The 19,843-nt window shown below is 51.2% G+C and overlaps 2 protein-coding genes and 1 non-coding gene across 13 annotated transcripts in view; 2 read left to right on the plus strand and 1 right to left on the minus strand.

Moving 5' to 3' along the window:
- Positions 1–2,564, minus strand: part of LOC107322822 (rho GTPase-activating protein 39-like) — a 40,685-nt gene extending 38,121 nt beyond the window's left edge. The window contains exon 1 of the mRNA XM_015881317.1: positions 2,489–2,564. Within this exon, the coding sequence (XP_015736803.1) occupies positions 2,489–2,499 (11 nt within the window). The 5' untranslated portion in view covers positions 2,500–2,564. The remainder of the gene's footprint in view (positions 1–2,488) is intronic.
- Positions 2,565–10,781: 8,217 nt separating this feature from the next.
- Positions 10,782–10,853, plus strand: TRNAE-UUC. The gene has a single exon. It is a non-coding gene; the product is annotated as a tRNA-Glu (tRNA).
- Positions 10,854–13,876: 3,023 nt separating this feature from the next.
- The window catches only part of RBM39 (RNA binding motif protein 39), a 29,091-nt gene continuing 23,124 nt past the window's right edge, over positions 13,877–19,843 (plus strand). For 3 of the 11 annotated variants that reach the window (XM_015881275.2, XM_015881276.2, XM_015881277.2), the window contains exons 1-4: positions 13,879–14,216; positions 17,221–17,284; positions 17,507–17,578; positions 19,147–19,196. In XM_015881275.2, the coding sequence (XP_015736761.1) occupies positions 17,234–17,284; positions 17,507–17,578; positions 19,147–19,196 (173 nt within the window). In that variant the 5' untranslated portion in view covers positions 13,879–14,216; positions 17,221–17,233. Of the gene's footprint in view, positions 14,217–17,217; positions 17,285–17,506; positions 17,579–18,527; positions 18,885–19,146; positions 19,201–19,843 lie in introns of those variants that run through there. The other 8 variants (XM_015881278.2, XM_015881280.2, XM_032448519.1 and 5 more) reach the window with 7 other exon arrangements.

Genomic DNA, 19,843 nt, shown 5'->3' on the forward strand with positions numbered 1-19,843 from the left:
AGATGCTGTCAAAACCAGAAGAGCCCTCGACCGCAAAGCCACAAGTGAGCGCTGCCGCAGGAGCCAGCCCACGGCGCTGGGGAGGCCGCCGGGCTGCGGGTGCTTTCACTTACTGCTAAATTAAAGCTGCTTGGAAAACAACAGCAGCAAAAAAAAAAAAAAAAATCCCCACACAAGCTAGTCTAGTTCTGGTATTCGAAAGCATATTAAACCCTGAATTAATTAGCTGCAACAAACTCATTACTCAGGATACTGAGATTTAATAGCAAAACTAAGAGCCTTACTTTCGGTATCACTGTAATCAGAACATAAAGCGCAGGAATCCTTTTTATTTTGCATTAATCAGCTTAAAAGGGCAGCCAGAGCTGCAGGTTTCCCACCAAACAAGTGCCCTTCATAGCACCCCAGGCAATCCTGCTCCCCACCCAGCCGGGCTGCAGCCCAGCGCTCTGCACCATCTCCTCGTGTGCTTCATGGGGCTCCTTGGTTCCAACAGCCAAACCAAGCTGAGCAATGCCAGCACCGAGCTGAGCAGCTTCTCAAGGGTAAAATGGCAACCGAACCACAGGCTTACCAGCGCATTTACCTATCAGAAATACAGATATGACTCATCTTTTTGCAACTTCAAAGGAACTCGCCATGAATATTCATTAAGCCGTACTGCTGGGGGAAAAGGAGGGGAAAAAAGGAAAGCCTCACGGGTCAAAAAAACAGCCAGAATCCTACAGCAGCTGATGCTCCCTTATCTTTCATTACAGAAGCAATTCCATCAGAGCCAATTTGGATCTTACAGTCCTACTTCCAGCCTCCCAGCGGTGCTGCCGGATCTTTCGCTCCAGCTTTATTGGGAAAAAAGGCAACTGTTTCTGGCACACGAGACTTCACCTGTTTGCAACAGCAGGCAGCTGCCCCAGTCCTATAAAGCCAGCCCCAGAGGAACAGCGGGATTGACTGATAAAAGAACACCTTGTAGCTTAAACACAAATACACAGATGCCTGCAAGGTTCCCTTACACACTGAGCGAGCTGCTCAGCAGCGGCCTCAGCCTCCCCTTCCTCCACCCTACCAGCAGTGCACACGTTTTTGAGATCAGGTACATATGCTGAGCAGGACACATCTGCCCCTAAAGTAGGGCAGCATCGAGTGAACCAGATTCCGCACTCTGGTTGGCACAGTAGATACACAAGTCTTATGCAAGGTTTTCAGCTGCAGATCCAGTAACTGTCAGGCTGAAAGCAGCCTTTGCATCACAAGGAGGGCCATAAAATTCTCTTGGTTACAAAATGCACCAGGCCAGCACACTTGGATTTCCCTCCAGTTCATGTGCTTCCAGCTAAGGCCAAGACATCTGTTTCGGCTAAGCAAACCTGTTGTGAATACCAAAGGCATGTGAACTATCCCACCAAAAACCTGGCTGCAAAATCCGCATTCCTACAATCCACCGCGACCTCAGCACGGCTCCAAAGAGCCTCGATACGACCGACAGGAAAGAGCACATCGACCCGGCAAACAACACACCCAGGGAACACCCGAAGAGCAGCGGGGACAGGACGGGAGCGGCAGCACAAGGAGCAGAGCCGGGTTGGTCCAGAGCTGTGTAGCTCTATGGGGTCCGTGCCCCCAAAGGTGCGCCCCGAGTCCCATCGCTGCCAGCAGCGCAGGCCGAAGCAGCGGTGATGATGGCTGCGGGCAGACGTGGGGCTCACCCCGAGCTACCGGCGGGCTCCGGGTGAACGCCGGTGTCCCGCAGCCCCTCTCGGGGAACGCGTGACGCCCTCACTGCAGACTAACCGGGACCGCGTGCTGCGGGAGGAGATGTGAGAGCGGCAGACAAACTCCACGCTCCGGAGCAGCGCGGATAGTTCCCAGCGCCTCGCACCGAGACGCCGGGCAAGGCGCCAGCACGGCTCTCCCCCAGACAAAGAGGAGAGAGCAGCCAGCCCAGAGCTGCTGCCCCGGGGAGCGCGGAGCGCGCAGGAACGTCCGACCGCTCTGAGCCCTTCACGTCGGAAGGCAGAACACAGAACAGCGGCGGCACCGGCACGGCCCGCGGAACACGACTGAGGCCGACCCCGCGGCTGCGGGATCAACTCCGGGACGGGGCGATTCGGAGCAGCTGCGGAACCACCGCGGGGGGGACGGGAGGGGGGAGAAGGGCGGCCCGGAACGGGCCCAGGTGAACCCCTGCGGGGTCCCGGCCGCAGCTCTCCGAGAAGAGGCGCAACAGCGGCTCCCTCGCTGGGGCAGAAACCCGCTCTGAGCCGCACCCAGCCCCGCGGAGCCCCGCACGGCACGGCCGCTCAGCACCCGCAACCCGCTCCCACCGCGGGGACCGAGCGCGGCCGCAGTCCGGGACCACCCGTTCCCCACCGCGGGGCAGGACGGGGGGCTCCGGGCCGGCCCCTGCCCGCGGTTCAGCTCGGCTCTGCCCCGCCGGGCTCCGCTCCGCGGCCTGCAGCCCCTCAACAGGTGGAGCCGCCGCACTCACCTCTCCGCCATGGCCCGCTCTGCCGTCCGGCTCTGCCCGCAGCGGGCAGGATGTGTAACCCGACCCGCCGCCCCGCCCCGCCCCGCCGCTCGGCGCTGCCGCCGGGACCCCCCGGCCGCTCCCCGGGTCCCTCTGCCGGGGGCCGCCGCGCCGCGCCCCGCCGGGCTGGGCCGGGCCGAGGGCGGGGCGGGGCGGGGCGGGCGGCGGTGCCCGGCGCAGTTCGGGACCGGAGGCGGCCGTGAGACCCGCGGGACGAGGGCAGCCCCTGGCGGCGGCGGAGCGCGATTCGGGAGCGGAGTGGAGCGGAGTGACGGCTGCGGTCCGCGCGTCCACCTCGGGCCGGCGGTGCGGGCGGGGTGCGAGATGACCGGTGACATGGAGCGGGGAGAGAAGGGCTGCTGAGGGACAACGGGGACCCAGCGGGAGCCGGGGCACCTGGCAGAAGCACGGAGCGATGGGGAGGCCGAGCGGTGCGGTGCGTCCCGAAATGATCTATAGGACACGGGCGCCGTGGGGCGAGCAGGCAGCAGCGCTGTGCCATGGCTGTGCCCCTGGGGGCTGTGCCGCATCGCAGCTGTTCGGATGAGGATTTCTGTGTCTAATCGGCACCGGCAGCCCGGGCAGCGCTGTGCGGGAACACCCGGCACGGCCCCGCACCGCACGTGTCAACCATCGGCATACTGACAACAGCGACTCAAAAACATGGAGACAAGGCAGAGCGCTGACAACCTGTGAGCAGGAGCGCTGCAAAGAGCTGAGCCCTGCTCGGTCAGCACAGCCTTCACAGCTCCGCTAATGGAGAACATCGCCAGCGGCACAGCAGAGCCGACAAGGCCCCGTCCTTCCAGGGAGGAACAACACCGTGCAGAGGCAAAGCTTTGTGGTGCCCGAGCTCCAGAGGCTCTGCCCATGGCAGTGTGAGATGGCAGACACCAGGTGGGCTTTGCCTTCAGCAGGGGGTCTGCAGGCTCACACAGAGCACAGCCAGACATGACCCCTCTCAGCCCATCAGTGCACACCAGACACAGCCCTTGCTGTGCTGCGTCGCCGATGCTGTTTTGGCACTGCTGAATAACCGCGGAGTAACTTAATCTGAAGACATTTGAGCAAAGTCCCCCTGCACTTGTAAATAACAAATAGAGAGACAGTGAGATCACGGCTGCCTGCTCGCAGGCTGGATTCAGCACAGATGGAGAGCGGGGCCCTGCAATAGCAGCACCAGGGACATCCCTGGTGGCACCATGGGGCGAGCAGGAGGGGATAAGAGCTGCAGACAGCAAAACTGAGGGCTGGGGCATGGAGCAGCAGAGGCGGATAGTGGGAGTTAACACTCAAAATGAAGGATCCTGCTGTAGCTCTCAAGTGTGGTTAACCTGGCAGCTTTCCTTGCAGAGATGCAGATGCTGTCTGCTTTTGCCAATAAAGGCTGTACCTGTTCTCTGAGGGACACGGCAAATCTGGGGAAATGCTTACTGCCTCCTGACAGCCTCCAGTCAAGGGTTCATGCAGAGACAGGCTGTCTGTAAAGCTGTTAGCAGGCTGACACTGCAGCACCGGCAGGAGCCTCACACAGACTGCAAACAGCAGCTGTAACAAACTGCAAACAGGGGAGATGGAAGGTGAGCAGAGCTCCTGCCCTAGGAACACCAGGAGGAGTGACCCAGTGAGGCTGTGTCTTGCACAGGGGCACCGAGCTGCCAGGGCAGGGTTTGACTCTTTGGGAGAGCCACAGAGCACCAGTGGGAGTGAGCTGTGTGTGCAGCTCGGGGAGGAGGAGGCAGATCCTGGAGGGGAAAGATCAAGTGGCTGAGGGAAAATGCCTCTTCTGCAGGGCCTCTGCTGCGGCTCTCCCTGCAGATCTGTCAGCTCAGGCTTCACGGGCTGAGGAAAACTTCTGCCTGGTGCAATGGCATGAGGAGGTTCCCCCTCCAGTGGCAGGTCGCACTGTGACAGGTACAGGAGATCAGGCCAGCATGATGCAGTGCTGGCCATCAGCACACCCGTGTCAGCAGCAGGAGGTAGACGTGAGATGTCTGTAACAGTCTTTGAAAGTGTGGCAAAGACATCACAGTTACAAACCCCCAGCTCTTTTGCTAGTAATGAAACCATGTTTCCTATCAGGCACTGGAAGGAACAGCCTTTGTGAACTGTGAGGCTGTGAACACTGAGTCACTGCAAGATGAATTAAGAGATGTACGACCAATGGTTCCAGGCCAAAGTATCCCCTTGCTGTCCATTCTTGGCTGCAGGACACTTCCCACAACTACCACTGAAGAACTGCAGAAGGAGCCAGGTGCCTGAGATCACACTGAAATGGTTCCTTCAGCTGCTGCTCCTGGGTGGGTGAAGCGGTCGGTGCTTGGGGTCATACGCCCACTCCTCTTTTCATGAAGTTGCTCTGTTGCTAGTCCTGCTCTCAAATGCATGTCAGGAAATGTCCAGGACCTTGCACAAAGGCATTCCTTGCTGCCCCGACCACTGGCGGGCTGTATCTAGGGCCTGCTTCAGCCACTGGCATGGCTGGTTACCAATGCAAGACCTGCTCTGCTCCTCTGGTACGGTCGGACTGCACCTTCAGGTATAACACTGCTTTGCTTTTGCCTTGCCTTCCCCCTGCTAATGCTCCCCAACGCTGTGAGCCCCCAGGGCTGGGATGGGGAGCAGGACCAGGAGCAGCCTGCTCTGCTGCAGCTCCCACGCAGTCTCCAGGAAGGTGTAATGCCTTGGATGACAAAGTGCCTAACCTGTGGAGCAGAGCCCACACAGAGCCAGAGGAACACTGGCTTTGTACAGCCCCATCTCGCAATGGCAGCTCTATCCCTCATCCCTCTCCCTCACCTTCTGTCTCTTGGTGGCCGTGGTGAGTCCCAGCACAGTGTAGTTTTATAATGAAAGACCCGACAGTACTCCGAAGCATTCCAAGTACCACCACCAAGCCATCTCTTCAAGTGCCTGCACCTGGTGAGGTCTGTAGCTGTGGCACAGATGGATGTGGTCAGTGAACATGGCAGGGATGGACTAGAAGATCCCGGAGGTCTTTTCCAACCTTAATGATTCTCCGATGGTAAGATTTCTTACCATGGGCAGTTCTTTGTTGTACCAGTAATCAAGACAAAGCATTAGGCTCACCAGGGACACAGCTTACCCTCCTTGGAGTTTCCAGGGCTTGGCTGCACAAAGCCACAGCTGACCAGATCTGCCATCAGCGATGGTCTCCCTTAAGCAAGGGTTAGGGCTAGCACCCTCCAAAGGGTGCCTTCTGACCAACATGGCTCTTATTCCATGTCAGGAGGTTTGAGGCTGAAGAAAGCAGATGTGAATTCCCCATTATTTTGGAGCACAGACATCTTCTATAAACTGTCTCAGATCCTTTATTGAATGGGACCAGACTGACCTGGATGCGTGGGCTGCTGGCTGAGGTTCTTTGGGTTTCACACCATGAGAGTCCTCTTCCAACAAATGGCCTTAGCAGGTATGAAGCTAATAAAAACCATCCCTGTTCTTAATTAACCCTGTCTGTGTTTTGAAGCTGCCTGAAGATCTCCAGCAGCCCAGGACTGTCACTTCGGAAGAGCTACTTGGAAACATTTGGCCATTTGTAAAAGAATGTGCTTTCAAGCAGCAAATAGCACTTTTTTTCAGTTGTGGGCACGATGTAAATGTTTATAACAAGCCAGATGTTCTGCAATGGGGCTTTTTAAAAATCATCCTGTCCTGGTTTTTTCCATCTTACCGTCTTTGCTCCCTTGCAAAGTAAGCAGTCACACTATCACGTTACCGATTGGCAATAGCAGCAGCTGGCTGCAACTCAACCTTAGCAGCATGGGATGAGGAAACAGATGGAACAGCAAATGTTCTTTGTTTCCTTTCTTGCTTTCTAAAACAGACTGTGATTGAAAACACAGAGCAGAGGCTTCTGCCATCTTTCCTGCTACTGTGGCTCCCTGGCTGCCTGCAAAGCTGCAGAGGGTGCTCTGGCCGGGGTAAGCGCTCCCCACATCATGGGAGAGCTCTGCCCTTTTAGAGGGGACTGAGAAGAGGGGAAGGACATTGGAGACAATGATTACAGGCCCTTGCAGGAGACACAAGGCTGCAGCTAGGTGAGATAGCTGAGGACTCCCTGTGCTTTGAGTCCTGCTCCTCCTGCTGCTCTTCATTCCAGAGTCCAGATGAGTGAACCACATCAGCTCATTGAACAGATGGTAAGCAGGAGTGTGAGGTGTTTTGCCAGGCTGGATGATAAGGCCACCACTGGGCCAGGGGTGAGGAGCAGAGCCAGACACCTGAACTGCACATAAAGGGGGAGAAGAAGTGGGGAGGAAAGCAGAGGTGGAAATGCTCCCATGATCCTGCTGTCCTCACGTATGATCAGTGAGCATATAGGTGCCATATAGAAAATAGAGAAGTTAGGCTAATAAAATTATCACATTGGAAAAGATAGTCAGAGACAAATGCAAAGTGCTCACTGGTGTTGTAGACTTGCAAGAAAATCCACAAGGGGGGATCTCCAGAAAGAGACCCTTGCCAGCAGCAGTCAGCCCCTAAATGGGCTCTAGGAGAGGTGCAGCCAGGCTCCACTCCTTCCAGTCACACAGCTGAATCATCTTCACCTGTGCTCCCGTGGCTGACTCAATGCTCACCTCAGGTGGTCAATCAGAGGTTCAGGCTGTGATTCAACAGCTCCCACAGACCCTGATAGTCCTTGCCCCAAAGCTAAGCAGACATGGAAGGGAAGCCATGCTCTCAAGTCACTTTCTATGAACTAAACTCTCATGTTCTGCTAATGATGGTTGGGAATAAGTCCACTGGAAGAGGTGCCCTGCCTTGCTTCAGGACTCCCAGGGTCTCTTGCAAGACTGGAGCACAGAGAGAACAGAGCAGATATATTTCTGAACTGAAATGTGTGACCTTACCACTGTGTCAGTTAGAGCTTCCAAAGGACTTCTACTCCGTACCTGACACCTCCTTGTACCCAGTGAGAGCCCTGCTGCTTTCAGTCTGCCCCCTAAAGGCTGACCCATCAGCCCAAACACACAAGGAGGCCAGTGGTGCTCTGTCCTGCACTGGGGATATTATGCATGGTTTGGCTGCATGAGTCCCACCGTCAGCTGCAGGACGGTGCCTGGGGCAGGGGATGCTTGCCAGGGGCGTGTGATCAAGACTAGCAGTGGGAACAGCTATGCTGTACCTGAGCAGCAACATGAGCGGTGGTGACATAGATGTCCTGTCACACTTCAGCTCGCTGTTCCCTCTCACCCCAGGCTACACAAGCTGTTGGAGCCGTCTGTGTTTGCTGATGGCCATGCCAGGCGATGTAATACTGTGGCAGGTACTTGCCAAGAAAGGAGCAGAAAGAACCTGCAAGTGCTGAAGCTAATCCTGTAGCCTGTTGGGTTTTTTTTTTTTTTTTTTCTTCCTTACAAGCCTTGACAAATTAATTGGACTCCCACTTCTGTGACAAAAAGTCCCACCATCAGAACTCTGGAGATAAGGGAAGAAGGGGATTTATAGGCTCTCCTGCAGCATGCCCATGAGTGCAGAGGCTCTCGCTGGCCCTGATGCCTCCTGAGCCATCATCCAGGACTCCGCCTTCCTGTCCAGGGGAACACATTACACGTTCTCAGTTTTATTCCATGATTCCTGTCATTCTTCACCACCACAGATTTGCTCCATGTTGTTGTTTATGGATGTCTTCAACTGCAGTATCTCTAGGCTGCTTTTCTTACCATATTCATTTGTTGAAATAATAATGATTTTATTTTTAATTAAAGTGCATCCCTTTTACCCTCAAGACGATGCCCTGAGACCTGCCTGCACACTGCCTGTTTACTAATACTCACTGATAGCATTTCTATACCGAGTGTGAGAAGTGGTTTGATGCTTTATATCCTTCACCCTTCTCATGCACTTACTGCTTTGAAGACCAGCCATGGTCCTGCAGAAGCCATTGGAAATGGCAGCAAACTCTCTGTTCAACTTGGTAACCACAGGGAGAAGTTATGTTTCTGAACCAGAGGTTGCCAGTGCTGCAGCACCAGACTTTCCTTTCTGCATTCATTGCGCTGACCTACAGAGATCTCCATGAGCAGGGCAGCCACGGATGGGCATAACTAGTGATACTGCTACAGCTGTAACTGTAGATAGATAACTGCTATGGTTATGGGCCTCGTGCAGACTGCAAACCATCCCTGATGCATGCCTAAGCCCAGCATGACCTCCTGGAGCTATACAAGGATGGGGACAGGCACCTTTCCAGGTCAGGCAGTGCTGCAACATTGAGGCCATTCTCATCTAACCTGACTGGTGACACAGCAGCATTGAAGTCCTTTCTGGGAATGGGGATATGACTCCAGGGCTGGGGATGTATGGTGCTGGCACAGCAGCTGGAACCAGAGCTGTCTTCACCTCCCATGCAGTTTATACTGTATTTTGTGCTGCACTAGATCTGGCTGGGATGGAGTTAACTTTTCTGCCAGTCCACATCACACTGTGTTTGGGATCTGTAAGAAAAGCAGGGTTGATAACAGCCTGGTGTGTTAGCTATTGATGAACAGTCTACACAGCATGAAGGCCATTTCCTTTTCCACACAAGTGAGCTGGACCCAACACACATCACCTTTCCCAGCTTTCAGGAGCTGCACTTACTGGGGATCCCTGCGTGGCCAGCACAGACAGTTGTTCCCGCATGCAGCAGTGATATAGGGATGACTTAGCAAAATCAGCTTTTTGACAGTGTTTCCTCCTGGTCAGCTCAGCCCAAGGGGTGCTGCCAGCTTTTCACAGACTCCAGCTGGAAGTAGCACATGTGCTCCCAGAAGCTGGAGAAGAGCTACCAGCCCCACAGTGCTGCCGGACAGGAATTCATAGCATCCCGGAAGGCCCACCCCACCCCAGCCCCACCCCTGCCATGGGCTGGCTGCTCCCCAGCTCAGGCTGCTCAGGGCCAAGCCGTGGCCTCGGGCACGTGCAGGGCTGGGGCACCCACAGCTCTGGGCAGCAGTGCTGGGACTGTAGTGCCCTGCTGCTCCCACCACTGCCCCAGCAGGACAGTGTGAAATGCTGAGATGCAAGTGATAGTGACCCTGCCTGCAAACTCAACACAACTCCTTCATGGGACTGTGCAAATGAGACCTGTTCCCAAAGCGCCCACAGTGTGGTGGGACTGTGATGGACATGAATTGCAAAGTTAGAGAAAAAGAAAGATTAAATGTGTTTGAGCTCTCAACCTGTCCAAGTTTCTCTACATGCCCTATGACAGCGATAGAAAACTGACAGCTTAGTTCTTTAAGCTTCCTGCTGATGGCAAATTCTCCTGTTTTCTGCAGTCATCGCACATCCCTGATGCAGCTGGGCAGCATCACCTACTCTCAGCAGACACATCTCAGTCCAGCCCTGGGCTCCTCCTCAAGGCCTGGCCTTCCACGGTCATGCAGGGTGGACATGAGAGCTCCCCTGGAAACCCAACAGACCCCAAAGCAGCATCTCAGCAGAACAACTCAGTCCTGGCTCATATATAGATCCCCAAACTGCTGCTGGATAATGCAAGTCAGGAGAGGAGAGGTTTCTGTAAGAGTGGAGTGCACCCATGTGAAGGAGCAGCCCTTGGGTAGCCAGAACATAGATGTGTTCACCCAGACAGGTCTGAAGCTGAGGACAGACAGGCTGATGCACAGGAACCCAGATGCCGCCACCAGCTGTGCCAAGGTCTGACCTCACAGGAACAGGCTCCGACCTCCTGCTGAGGAAGCAGGAGCAGTAAAGCAGCGCAGCCCTGTGCCCTGCATGGGTTGGGGGCTGCAGCTCCGATCCTGCGAGGAAACAGCACGTGCACACATGGTGCAGTTCCACATCTCAGCCTTTGGACAGCCTGGAACTTGGCTGGGATCTTCTCTGCTGGCACACGGACACTATCTGCATCAGCTTTGCATTTGTATCTTCAATTTAGTATTTCGGTATCTTTCTTTGCAGCCATTTGATACTATTAAAATAGTTTTGCTTCTGGTGAAAGAGGAGCTCCTCTGAAGCACGCTCTCCATTTGGCTTATTCATTGTTTTTTTTTAATGAGCTCTTTCGGGAGGGATTTCTGTGCTGTTCTTTCAGTGACACTGGATCACACACACCACAGCCCGGCTCACACTGCACCCTCCGGGTCACCCCGCCCCGCTCCGCCGGCAGTCGCAGCAGACGCTCGGTTGGCGCAGCAGTACCGAGCGCGACCGGCAGGCGGCGCTGCACCGCACCGCGGGCGGAGCACAGGAAGCTGGCGGCGCAGCAGAGGCTTTGAGCACGCAGTCCCATATGGTCTAGCGGTTAGGATTCCTGGTTTTCACCCAGGCGGCCCGGGTTCGACTCCCGGTATGGGAAGGCGCAGTTCTTTTCTTCCTATTCTAGCCTCTACTTTCTTTTGCGCTTTCTCGTTTTCAAATCTGCAGCAGCTCTCAGCATCCGCAGCGCGAGGTAAATAGAACGACCCGAATTCCTGCTCCGTTCCTCCCGCGGGGCCTCACTGATTTGGAGGCATGTGAGCCTGAGTTCTTAGTCCCCCCCCCCTCAGCTGGTTTAAGTATTTCCATCCACTGTGGGAACAAAATAGAGTTTCAGAAGACAGTTTGTTTAAATCTTCTCTATAAACTGTTCCAGACTCATAAGAGAAAAAAAAACCAAACCTCAAAATCCAGCCATTAATGCTTGTCTGCCACTGGCTTCAGTACGAAACCACTCCATTATGAGTACGGTGGAATTGGCTGAAGCTTATCGCACATGAGACAAACTGGTTTCATCTCACAGGACACTCATACTTTCTCCATTAACCATTTGCCCCCAAGGTGCTGGCAGACTCCGTATGGCAGCCAGCAGCGGCTTGGGCCAAAAGCTGCAAGAGGAGGCCAGGTCACCAACAATCCCATTTGTACCTGGGTCTATGGCAGGGAAAAGGCTGCCAGATACAGGCATCCTGTAAGCAGGGAAAGCTTCCTGCAGAAGGTTCAGCAGTGACACCACCAGCTGCTGTCGCTTTTAAACCTAAGGAAACCTGACAGAGCCCTTAGCCAAAGGGAGGAACAGACACTGTCAGTCGTTACATCAGAAGATCCAGACACAAAGGAACAGACTGCTTCAACTTCCTGCCCAACACACAACCTAGTTTGCTCTGTCCTACAGTAAACAAGCCTAACACTCCCAAAACAACATCCATTTCACCCAAGACAAGAAAGAACATTATTAGCAAGGTAAGGCTTCTTCCGGTGCTCTCAGGCTCCAACAGACACAGCTCAGGATTTCTTAAGCAGGACACAGCTTACATGGGTTGTGTACTTGCCACAACAGTTATTTTCACAAGCTCCCCTCCTCTGGTTTATATGATATTCTAAGTGCAATTCTCATTTGCTACTGTCAGACAAAACATGTTGCTTACACTGGGGACTTTTAGTATAAGGATGGATTGGGATCTCAAGTAAGCATGGAGTTTTTTGTACTAAACTCAGGTAGATATTTGGATACTGATGTCTGATGGCCTACACAGAATATATTGTTTCTGGTAAACAACATAATTTGAAAGGAGGGGTGGGGGGAAACGGAGAAAGATGCAGTCACCACTCCTGGATCCAGAGATGCAAAGCTGGTCCTTGAGCAGTGCTCATGATCCTCCTCTCCCTAAGGAGATGCTCGGTCCTTCTTCAGAACATTCCAGAAATGAGTCCAGGGTCTCAGATAGTCATCAGCTCCTCTCTAACACTGCGACCAAGGTATGACCCTACCCCTGGGCAAAAGCAATTCAAGACTTAGAATATACTGGAATTGGGTTGGAGGGGCTTCATGGGGTCTTGTTCTGACCCTACCAAAATGTGTGCAAGTGTAGTTTGCGAGACCTCTTTCTCCCTCACTAAGTTTGCTTTCTGTAATTAAACAGGCCTGCATAGTATTCACAAGATAAGGAGATGGGTCTAGACAAACACCTTGGCTTTGCAAGGTTCCCTCCTCCAACTGCTCCTCATCTTATTACTGTAGCAATCTCCTCCCTCACCACTACCAAATGTTTAGGGCAATAACACTTTTCAGTTTCTTAAAGAGCCCTGCTCAAAAAAATGGAGCAAGGCTTTCCACAGAAAATATGCTCAGGCTGGACAAGGCACCTGTGTACGTCTGCATCTGTATGGGAAACTGGTAATAAAACCTCTGATTAATCAGCTGAGGCAAGTGTTGGGTCAGCTGTGGGAGCACAGGTGAGAGTAATGGAGCTGTGCTCCTGGAAGGGGTGGAGCTCGACTCCACCTCCTCTAGACCTCATTTAAAGGCTGACCACCACTATGGCAGCATCTCTTGGAGATTGGTCCTTGGTGGTGATTGCCTCAGTGTTTCCCAGCAGACTGGAGGCTTCCATATGGGTGAGTTTTTCCTGTAAATAACCTTTTGGATATGTGCTACCATCTTTATGTTATTGACACTGTATAGCATCTATGCCAAGAACTCTTCTTAGCTGATAACGCGTATTTTGTTGATTAGAAGACACCAAAGCTACAGTACCACTGAAGCTTTGCATCACTGTTCACAGCTTCTCTGGAAGCTTGGATGATAAGATCTACCAAACACAGTATGGCCTAAAATTGTCCTTTAACAGCCTGAGCTGGCTTTGCAGGTTCTTTTCCTCCTGTCCTGAGTCCACTTTATCTCAGCCACTTCCTATTTGTCTCCCCAGAGTTACACTTCTCCATTTCTTTAGCTAAAAGCCCCCAGATGATGAAGGACTGTGGGAGGACCTTCCTCACGTGGAGCTTAACAGCAGAGCTGTGACTTGCTGGGAGCACGCTGTAGGGTTAATCACAGGGATGCTGCAGACCATAGCGCCAAAAAGAGCCCGTAGCCACCACACAAGGCCATAATGCGCCCTGCTGAACCACCAGACATATCTCCCTGTTCTGAGCTGCCCCGGGTGCAGCAGAGCAGTGAGCAGCCTGTTAAAGGGCACCAGACACTGTGAGGACAATCAACTGAGCAGGGGCTGTGTGGGCCACCACAGCTCAAGGGAAGTCATGGGCAGCACAAGAGACACCCCACAGGAGATCACACAAGGCCCTTCGTGTCGATATATTACCAGCAGCCTCAAGGCCCGCTCGCTCATTACGGACACACGATACAACAACCCCATCCGGCCCCACAAGGAGCTGCAGCAGGAAAATGGCGGCGCTGACTTTAAGTTCCTACGGGTCACCTTTGACCTCCCGTGGCGGGTGCGAGCGCTCTCGCGAGAACACAGAAAAGAGGAGATGGCGGTCTTGCTGTCCTCAAAGAGTGTCGCGAGAGTTTGAGAGGCGGTTTCCGGCCGCGCCGTCTCGCGAGAGGTGGCGAGCGCGGGGCCGAGGCCGGCCTCTGTGTCTCGCGATAGCCCCTGCGACGGGTACTGGGCGACCCCGTGCCGTGTGCGGAGCCTGCGAGCGGCGAGACGCGGCGGGCGCCATTTCGGGGAGCAGCCGCTGCGGCCAGAGCTGGGGCCCAGCCCGGGGCCGGGATCCGCGCGTCACCATCGAGCCGTTCTTCACCGCCTGCCGCCCCGCGGCCGGACGAGCGACGCCGACCGTCCGCCCTTTAACCGCTCGGAGAGGGCTGCCGAGCCCTCGGGCCCATCCCCCACCGTCAACGCAGCCAGCGCCGGAGCCGGGAGCAATCGCTGCTATCGCCGCCTCCGCCGGGCCTGGGACACCTCAACGAGGACAGCGGCTGCCCGCGGCGCAGGTAACTGCCGGGGTGGGCCGGGCCCCGGACCGACAGAGCCGTGGCCTGGCCCGCGGGGCGCTGGGCCCCGTGCAGCCCGTCGGCCTGGCCGCCTCCCGGCGCTTCGGCGCCTCGCTCCGGCATTGCGGCTCCGTGCCCCGCTCCGTGCCCCGCTCTGTTCCTCGCTCTCGGGCCCCGCCGGCAGTTTCCCTCTCTCTGTCCGACCCTCGTTCTTTCGGCACCGTGGCTGCTGGCTCTCGGCCTCCCCTCTCCTCGCGGCCCGGCCGTGCGGGCTCGGCTGCTCCCGCGGCCACGTAGCGGGTGGGTCCGGCCGTCCCCGCCGCCGCGTTGTCCCTACCCGAGTCCCCCCACGATGGCGCTGTGTGGAGCGGCCCGGCCCGGCCGCCCATGGGGAGCGGCCCTCGGGCTGTTGACGCGCGGGGCCGGGAGCTGAGGGTGGCCCCGAGGCCCGAATGGCCGCGCGGCGGGACCTCGGCCTCAGAGGAGCGGGGCGGGGTTCAGCCTTGTGGCGGCGTCGCCGTGAACCCGAACTGTATTTCTTTCCTTTTCGGTTGTGTACGGAGCGTTGGGAGTGCCGGGCTGCGGTTGTGGGCAGCAGAAGCGCTGTGTGGCCAAAGCTGTGCTCTCAGCCAGGGTGGTGAAGCTCTGTGTAGCATTTCTCGATGCCTCTTGTTAGCAAAACGTGGACGGAATTGGTGTTTTCAACTTCTTATATGTTACAACATAGCAGAGAGCTATGGGTTTACGTTGCAAAATACCGATGAAGTCAGCAGTATTAAGTATTATGTTCTTTTAGGCTTCCTGTTGACCAAAGAAGTGTCAAGTATAATTCATTCCTATTTTATCTGTTCTCCAATGATGTCAAGCACAAAAAGCTTTTATCTTCCTTAAGAAACAACAACAACGAAAACACTTTTATTAGAAATCCTTTTAGTGTTTTTATGATCTAATGGAGGGCATTTGGCAATCTGTTACAATTTCGTATTTATTTAAAATTTATAGATTCTTATCTGTGATGTTTTACTACAAAAATTACTGTGTGTGTTGATTTTTAGCTGGAGTTACTGAGTCGGTAGATCTGTGTGTTATAGAAAGAGAAGGTCCTTTATAGGTGGTGTGGTAGCAGTATTGCATTGATCACAAAGTGTACAATTGCGTGAGCTGAGGCCGAAGGTCTCTGTAACTCCGTGCTCTGCCTGTGGCAGCACCAAACAAACAGCACAGCCCAGGAGGAGCTGGAAGAGAGAGAGAGGGCTGTTGTGGGGCAGTGCTTCCCTGTGTGTCTCTGCTACTTGTGGCTCAGTGTCACGAGGTGTGTCTTTGTTAAATGAAAAGCCTTTTCTATAAACTTTTTTTTTTTTTTTAAACACAGCTTGTGGCTTTTTCTTTGTTTGGGGCAGTAAGTTCTGTGGCCCAGTGCTTTGTGATAATGCTTTTCTGCCTTTTTTTGAACCTTCCATTGGGTGGTTGTTTGCTGTTACATCTATTTGTATGAGCGCAGCAATCAGCATTCCTGGTGTGCTTGTCCATGTGGTTCACGATTGGGCTGTCTCTGTTCTGTCCCCAACCTCACCTTTGGGCCACTTCTCTTCAGTGTGAAGAATCCTGCCCTAGCTATGGGTGGATGTGTTATATTGGCAATTGTTTCTTGTTGAAACCAGGTTTTGACCTGGTGCTTCGTAGTGGTGCTTAATCATACTACTTCATTTAGACATACCTCCTATTGGTAGAGCAACTGGAGTTTAGTTGTATGCCTGTATTTCCATGAGTTGAAAAGCTGCCTGTAAATACTCTGCGAAAAAGTAATATGTAGCCAGAATGTGGAAACTAAGGATGGCCATGTTGGTGGCAACAGTGTAGCCGAGAGGCAGTACTTTAAAAATGATGTTAGTGTGCCTTGATGTTAAGCAATTGACTGAACTTCCAGAGCTCCTGTACTAGTAAAGGTTTGTTTTATTTGTTGATGTACTGATGGGGAAGAGAGACTTGGTTCTTAGAGGTTGTGGAGCTCTGGTGCAGTAATCTCGGTTAAGAGGTTATGAGTGAACAGCTTAAAGAATTCTGTACATTTGGAGTGATTTAGTTATGCTGGGAAAGTGCCTGGAGAGTGCAGTTCTTGTACAGCGGTACCTGCAACCACGGTGCAAGAATTATCATGCTTTAAAGAAGTTTACAGCACATGCGGAGGCAAATCTTCTATCCTAAAGGCCTTCCTTTTAAGTTCTGAAAATAAAGAACCTCTTTTATTGATAGTTTTTATGAAATTGAGTCTGTTCAACACTGCAGAGAGTTTTGAGATGTTCTTAATAGTGGACTTGCATAGGAAAAGGTAATCAAATGTTGGGAGGATCTGGAGTATAATAAACGCAAAATGACGTGAAGAAGATGAGGTTGAAAAACAGTCTGTGACTGGTATTGCAGGGTATGATACGGCTTCTTTTTCTTTTTTTTCCTGAAACTTGAGAGTCTGGACTAAACGGATCAGGTGTTTGCTTTTCTTAGTGCTTGAATCATAAGATTCTTCAGAAGCCTGTGCTATGCAGGAAGTCACATTTCTTAAAGGCAGTCCAAGTCATCAGGCCATTAAATGTGATGTTGGCAGGTGCAGGGAGTGTGCAGACATGTTTGCCTGAACATTTGATCTTCACATATTTCAGGTAGTCCTTTGGTTGAGCTCTGGTATTTCTTAAGGCGGCCACTAGACCTGTTTTGCTTTATCATGCATGAGCTGTGCTCTTTGGTGAGAAAGAAGTAGTTGGGAATACCTCAGTGGTTTCTGCTTGCTAATTGTCTGATAGCATTTATGTTGTTCTCAGCTATAATTGTTTGCTGCTTTGTGTCAGGTTCTTTACCAGCTCACTGGGTGAGCTTCATTCCAGTCTTATTGGAAATAGCTACTGAGAGGATGATGTGTGAACTGTAGCTGATAGAGTAAGAACAACTTAAGGGAAAACTTAACACAGAGATGTTTTCCCTCTCAGCTGAATTTTGTTTTTTCTTTCAGGTGTCCTGAAAAAATGGCTGATGATATTGATATAGAAGCGATGCTTGAAGCTCCTTACAAAAAGGTGAGAAAAACATGCCAGTGAGGTCCCATTCACCTTAATTTAGCATTATTCATGAAACTACTGCTGAACTGTAAACTAACATCCCTGGAGCCCTCATGATTTGTCTTATTGGCGATGCATTACATGTAACTTGCAAGTAAATATATGCTGTTAATGTAATTATATTGTGCAGTAGTTTCACTTCAGCGTGATGAATAAATGCCCATCTATCTCTCTTTGTAGACTTGCCTAACGATATCTCACCTCTACTCCCATGAATTCACCTTTGATTCCAGTGTGACTGTCAATCATAAGGTAGTAATTGAGTGACGTATCGCTGTACCGTGGTCCCCTAGGTTAAAAAAAAAAAAAGAAAAAACAAACAAAAAAAAAACCAAACAAAACCAAAACCAACCAACCAAAAAAAAAAAAAAAACCACCAAAAAAACAAACAACAGAAAAAAAAAACCCACCCAAAACAAGAAATCTCTCCTAAGATTGCCAGGTCCAGTTTGGTATAGCAACAAGGTGAATGCAGTGGTTTGGGAAGGCAGCAGGGTTCCAAGAATAACCTTTTCACCAGTCCCATGGCAAGTAAATATTTGAACAGTCTGCTGAGGGCAAGAAGAGTGAGACTTGCTCTTAATGCAGAAGGCTGGTGGTTAATCTTTTAACAGAGCAGGTGGAAATCAATTGCTGAGTGAACGAAATTACCTACATTCTTGGATCCCTGAATAGGCCATTCTTAGCAAGTAAAAGACAGTATCACAGTCTGCGGTGTCATTCTAGAAAAACCTCCTGTATTTCTCTGTCCTATTTCTTCAATTAAGAAATGTCAATTCTGATGCAAAATTTTTATCCATGAGTGTAGTGATGTCTTTTGCCTAAACCAGCAGCAAATGACTACTGTCTTTTTTGTTTTCCACCAAATGGTGGTGAAGTGTTAACGTCATGCATGCTTTAGCACTGGTTTCAAAAGTAATGTGTATCGAACTTAAGTCGTTTAGGAATTGTACTTCTGATGTAACCTATGTGATTAAATTGTAAAGCAAGTTTATAAATAATATAGCAGCTATTGTTAGTCTGTTCTGCAGTGTTAATTATAACCATGTCGTGAATTTTGAATGAGCATTGTAAGTTTTAAATTGTATATTTAGTTTATGTAATATTTAGTAGTTATATAAAATCTTGAAAAGAAAATTGTAAATTGTTATGTTAAAATTCTTGTGTCCTGGTTTAACATGGATATTTTCCATGTAAACAGGTATGGAAATAGGGAATGTTTAGGCTGGACTGGTGGATTATTGATGACTTTCTTGGGAGTCGACGTTACTAAAGCAGTGTGAATCCCTGTTTGCTTCAGGGCGAGATGTGTGACAGAGGTGGCATCAAGCTCTTACAACCCTTCAACGAAAATGAGCGAAGATCTCGGGAATGGCATCGGTCACAGGAAATGGATAGTGGCTGGCTGCTAGCGTAGCCACTGGGGCTTAGGCAGAGGTGTAGCCTTGGTACTGATCTGAGGGGAACACAAACCTGAAACCTCCTCTTGTGTTTTATAGAAATAACATTTAACCACTTGAGTGCTGAATTCTACAGGATAACTTACTCTCTAAACCATGTAAGGAAGTATCTACAATTTAATAATCACTTTTAAATGATGTATGTTTTGTATTTCATAATTGTATGACTTAAATTTAAGCAGCAAAGTGGTTAAACATGCCTACTTTAATTATCGTAAGCTTTCCATATTAAACTCTAAACAAGTAATTTAGTATTAAAATTTTTGTTTTGTATTTTCTTATTCCCATTCCCATTACCCTTTGACCACTTGAAATGTTTCCGCTTCGTCCTCACGATGTTCTTCTATCAACCCTGCTTAGGATGAGAACAAATTGAGCAGTGCCAACGGCCACGAAGAACGCAGCAAGAAGTAAGTGTGCTAGTGCTCTGCATTAGGGCAAGGGGCTGGTGCTGTGACATTCAGTATGCACATCCTTAGTGTTAAAGGAAATTAATTGGGGAACCTTGATATTTGCAGTTGCAGAAGTTATGAATTTTCCTTTTTAACTTATGAAGTTACACCCTTGTCGGTGATACCATCAAATCTGTGGAAATATTTATTGGTTTAGCATCAGATAAAAGTACAGACTTAGTAGGTTCTGTATGATTCATCTCTTGTATTTTCTTACACTTGTATAAAATTGTAAGCAATTTAGAGCAGTACAACAGATAACGATTGGATTGCTTTTTTACAAAAGCTTCCATATTGGGTTCCACATCAACTTCCCCTCTCCTCACCCCTCCTTCTGTCCAATGTTTTCATTATTACTTGTATTCTCCACAGAGTATTGTAGAATTTCTTTTACTACTTTGTATAACCACTGCTTTAAATAACTTCTAAAATGACATGAGAGCTTTCAGAAATGGATTGTAGGCACACTTTCTTCAGGAAGCATTGCTGAAGTTCCTAGGTAGCCTGTGCCTTACTTTAAGGGTCTGTTCACCACAATCAGATTTGGACTGTGAACATGATTCTCTTAGTAAATACTATAACCATAAAACCCCACCAAAATTGGA

This window comes from Coturnix japonica, chromosome 20 (genome assembly GCF_001577835.2).
Source record: "Coturnix japonica isolate 7356 chromosome 20, Coturnix japonica 2.1, whole genome shotgun sequence".
Classification (NCBI taxonomy): domain Eukaryota; kingdom Metazoa; phylum Chordata; class Aves; order Galliformes; family Phasianidae; genus Coturnix; species Coturnix japonica.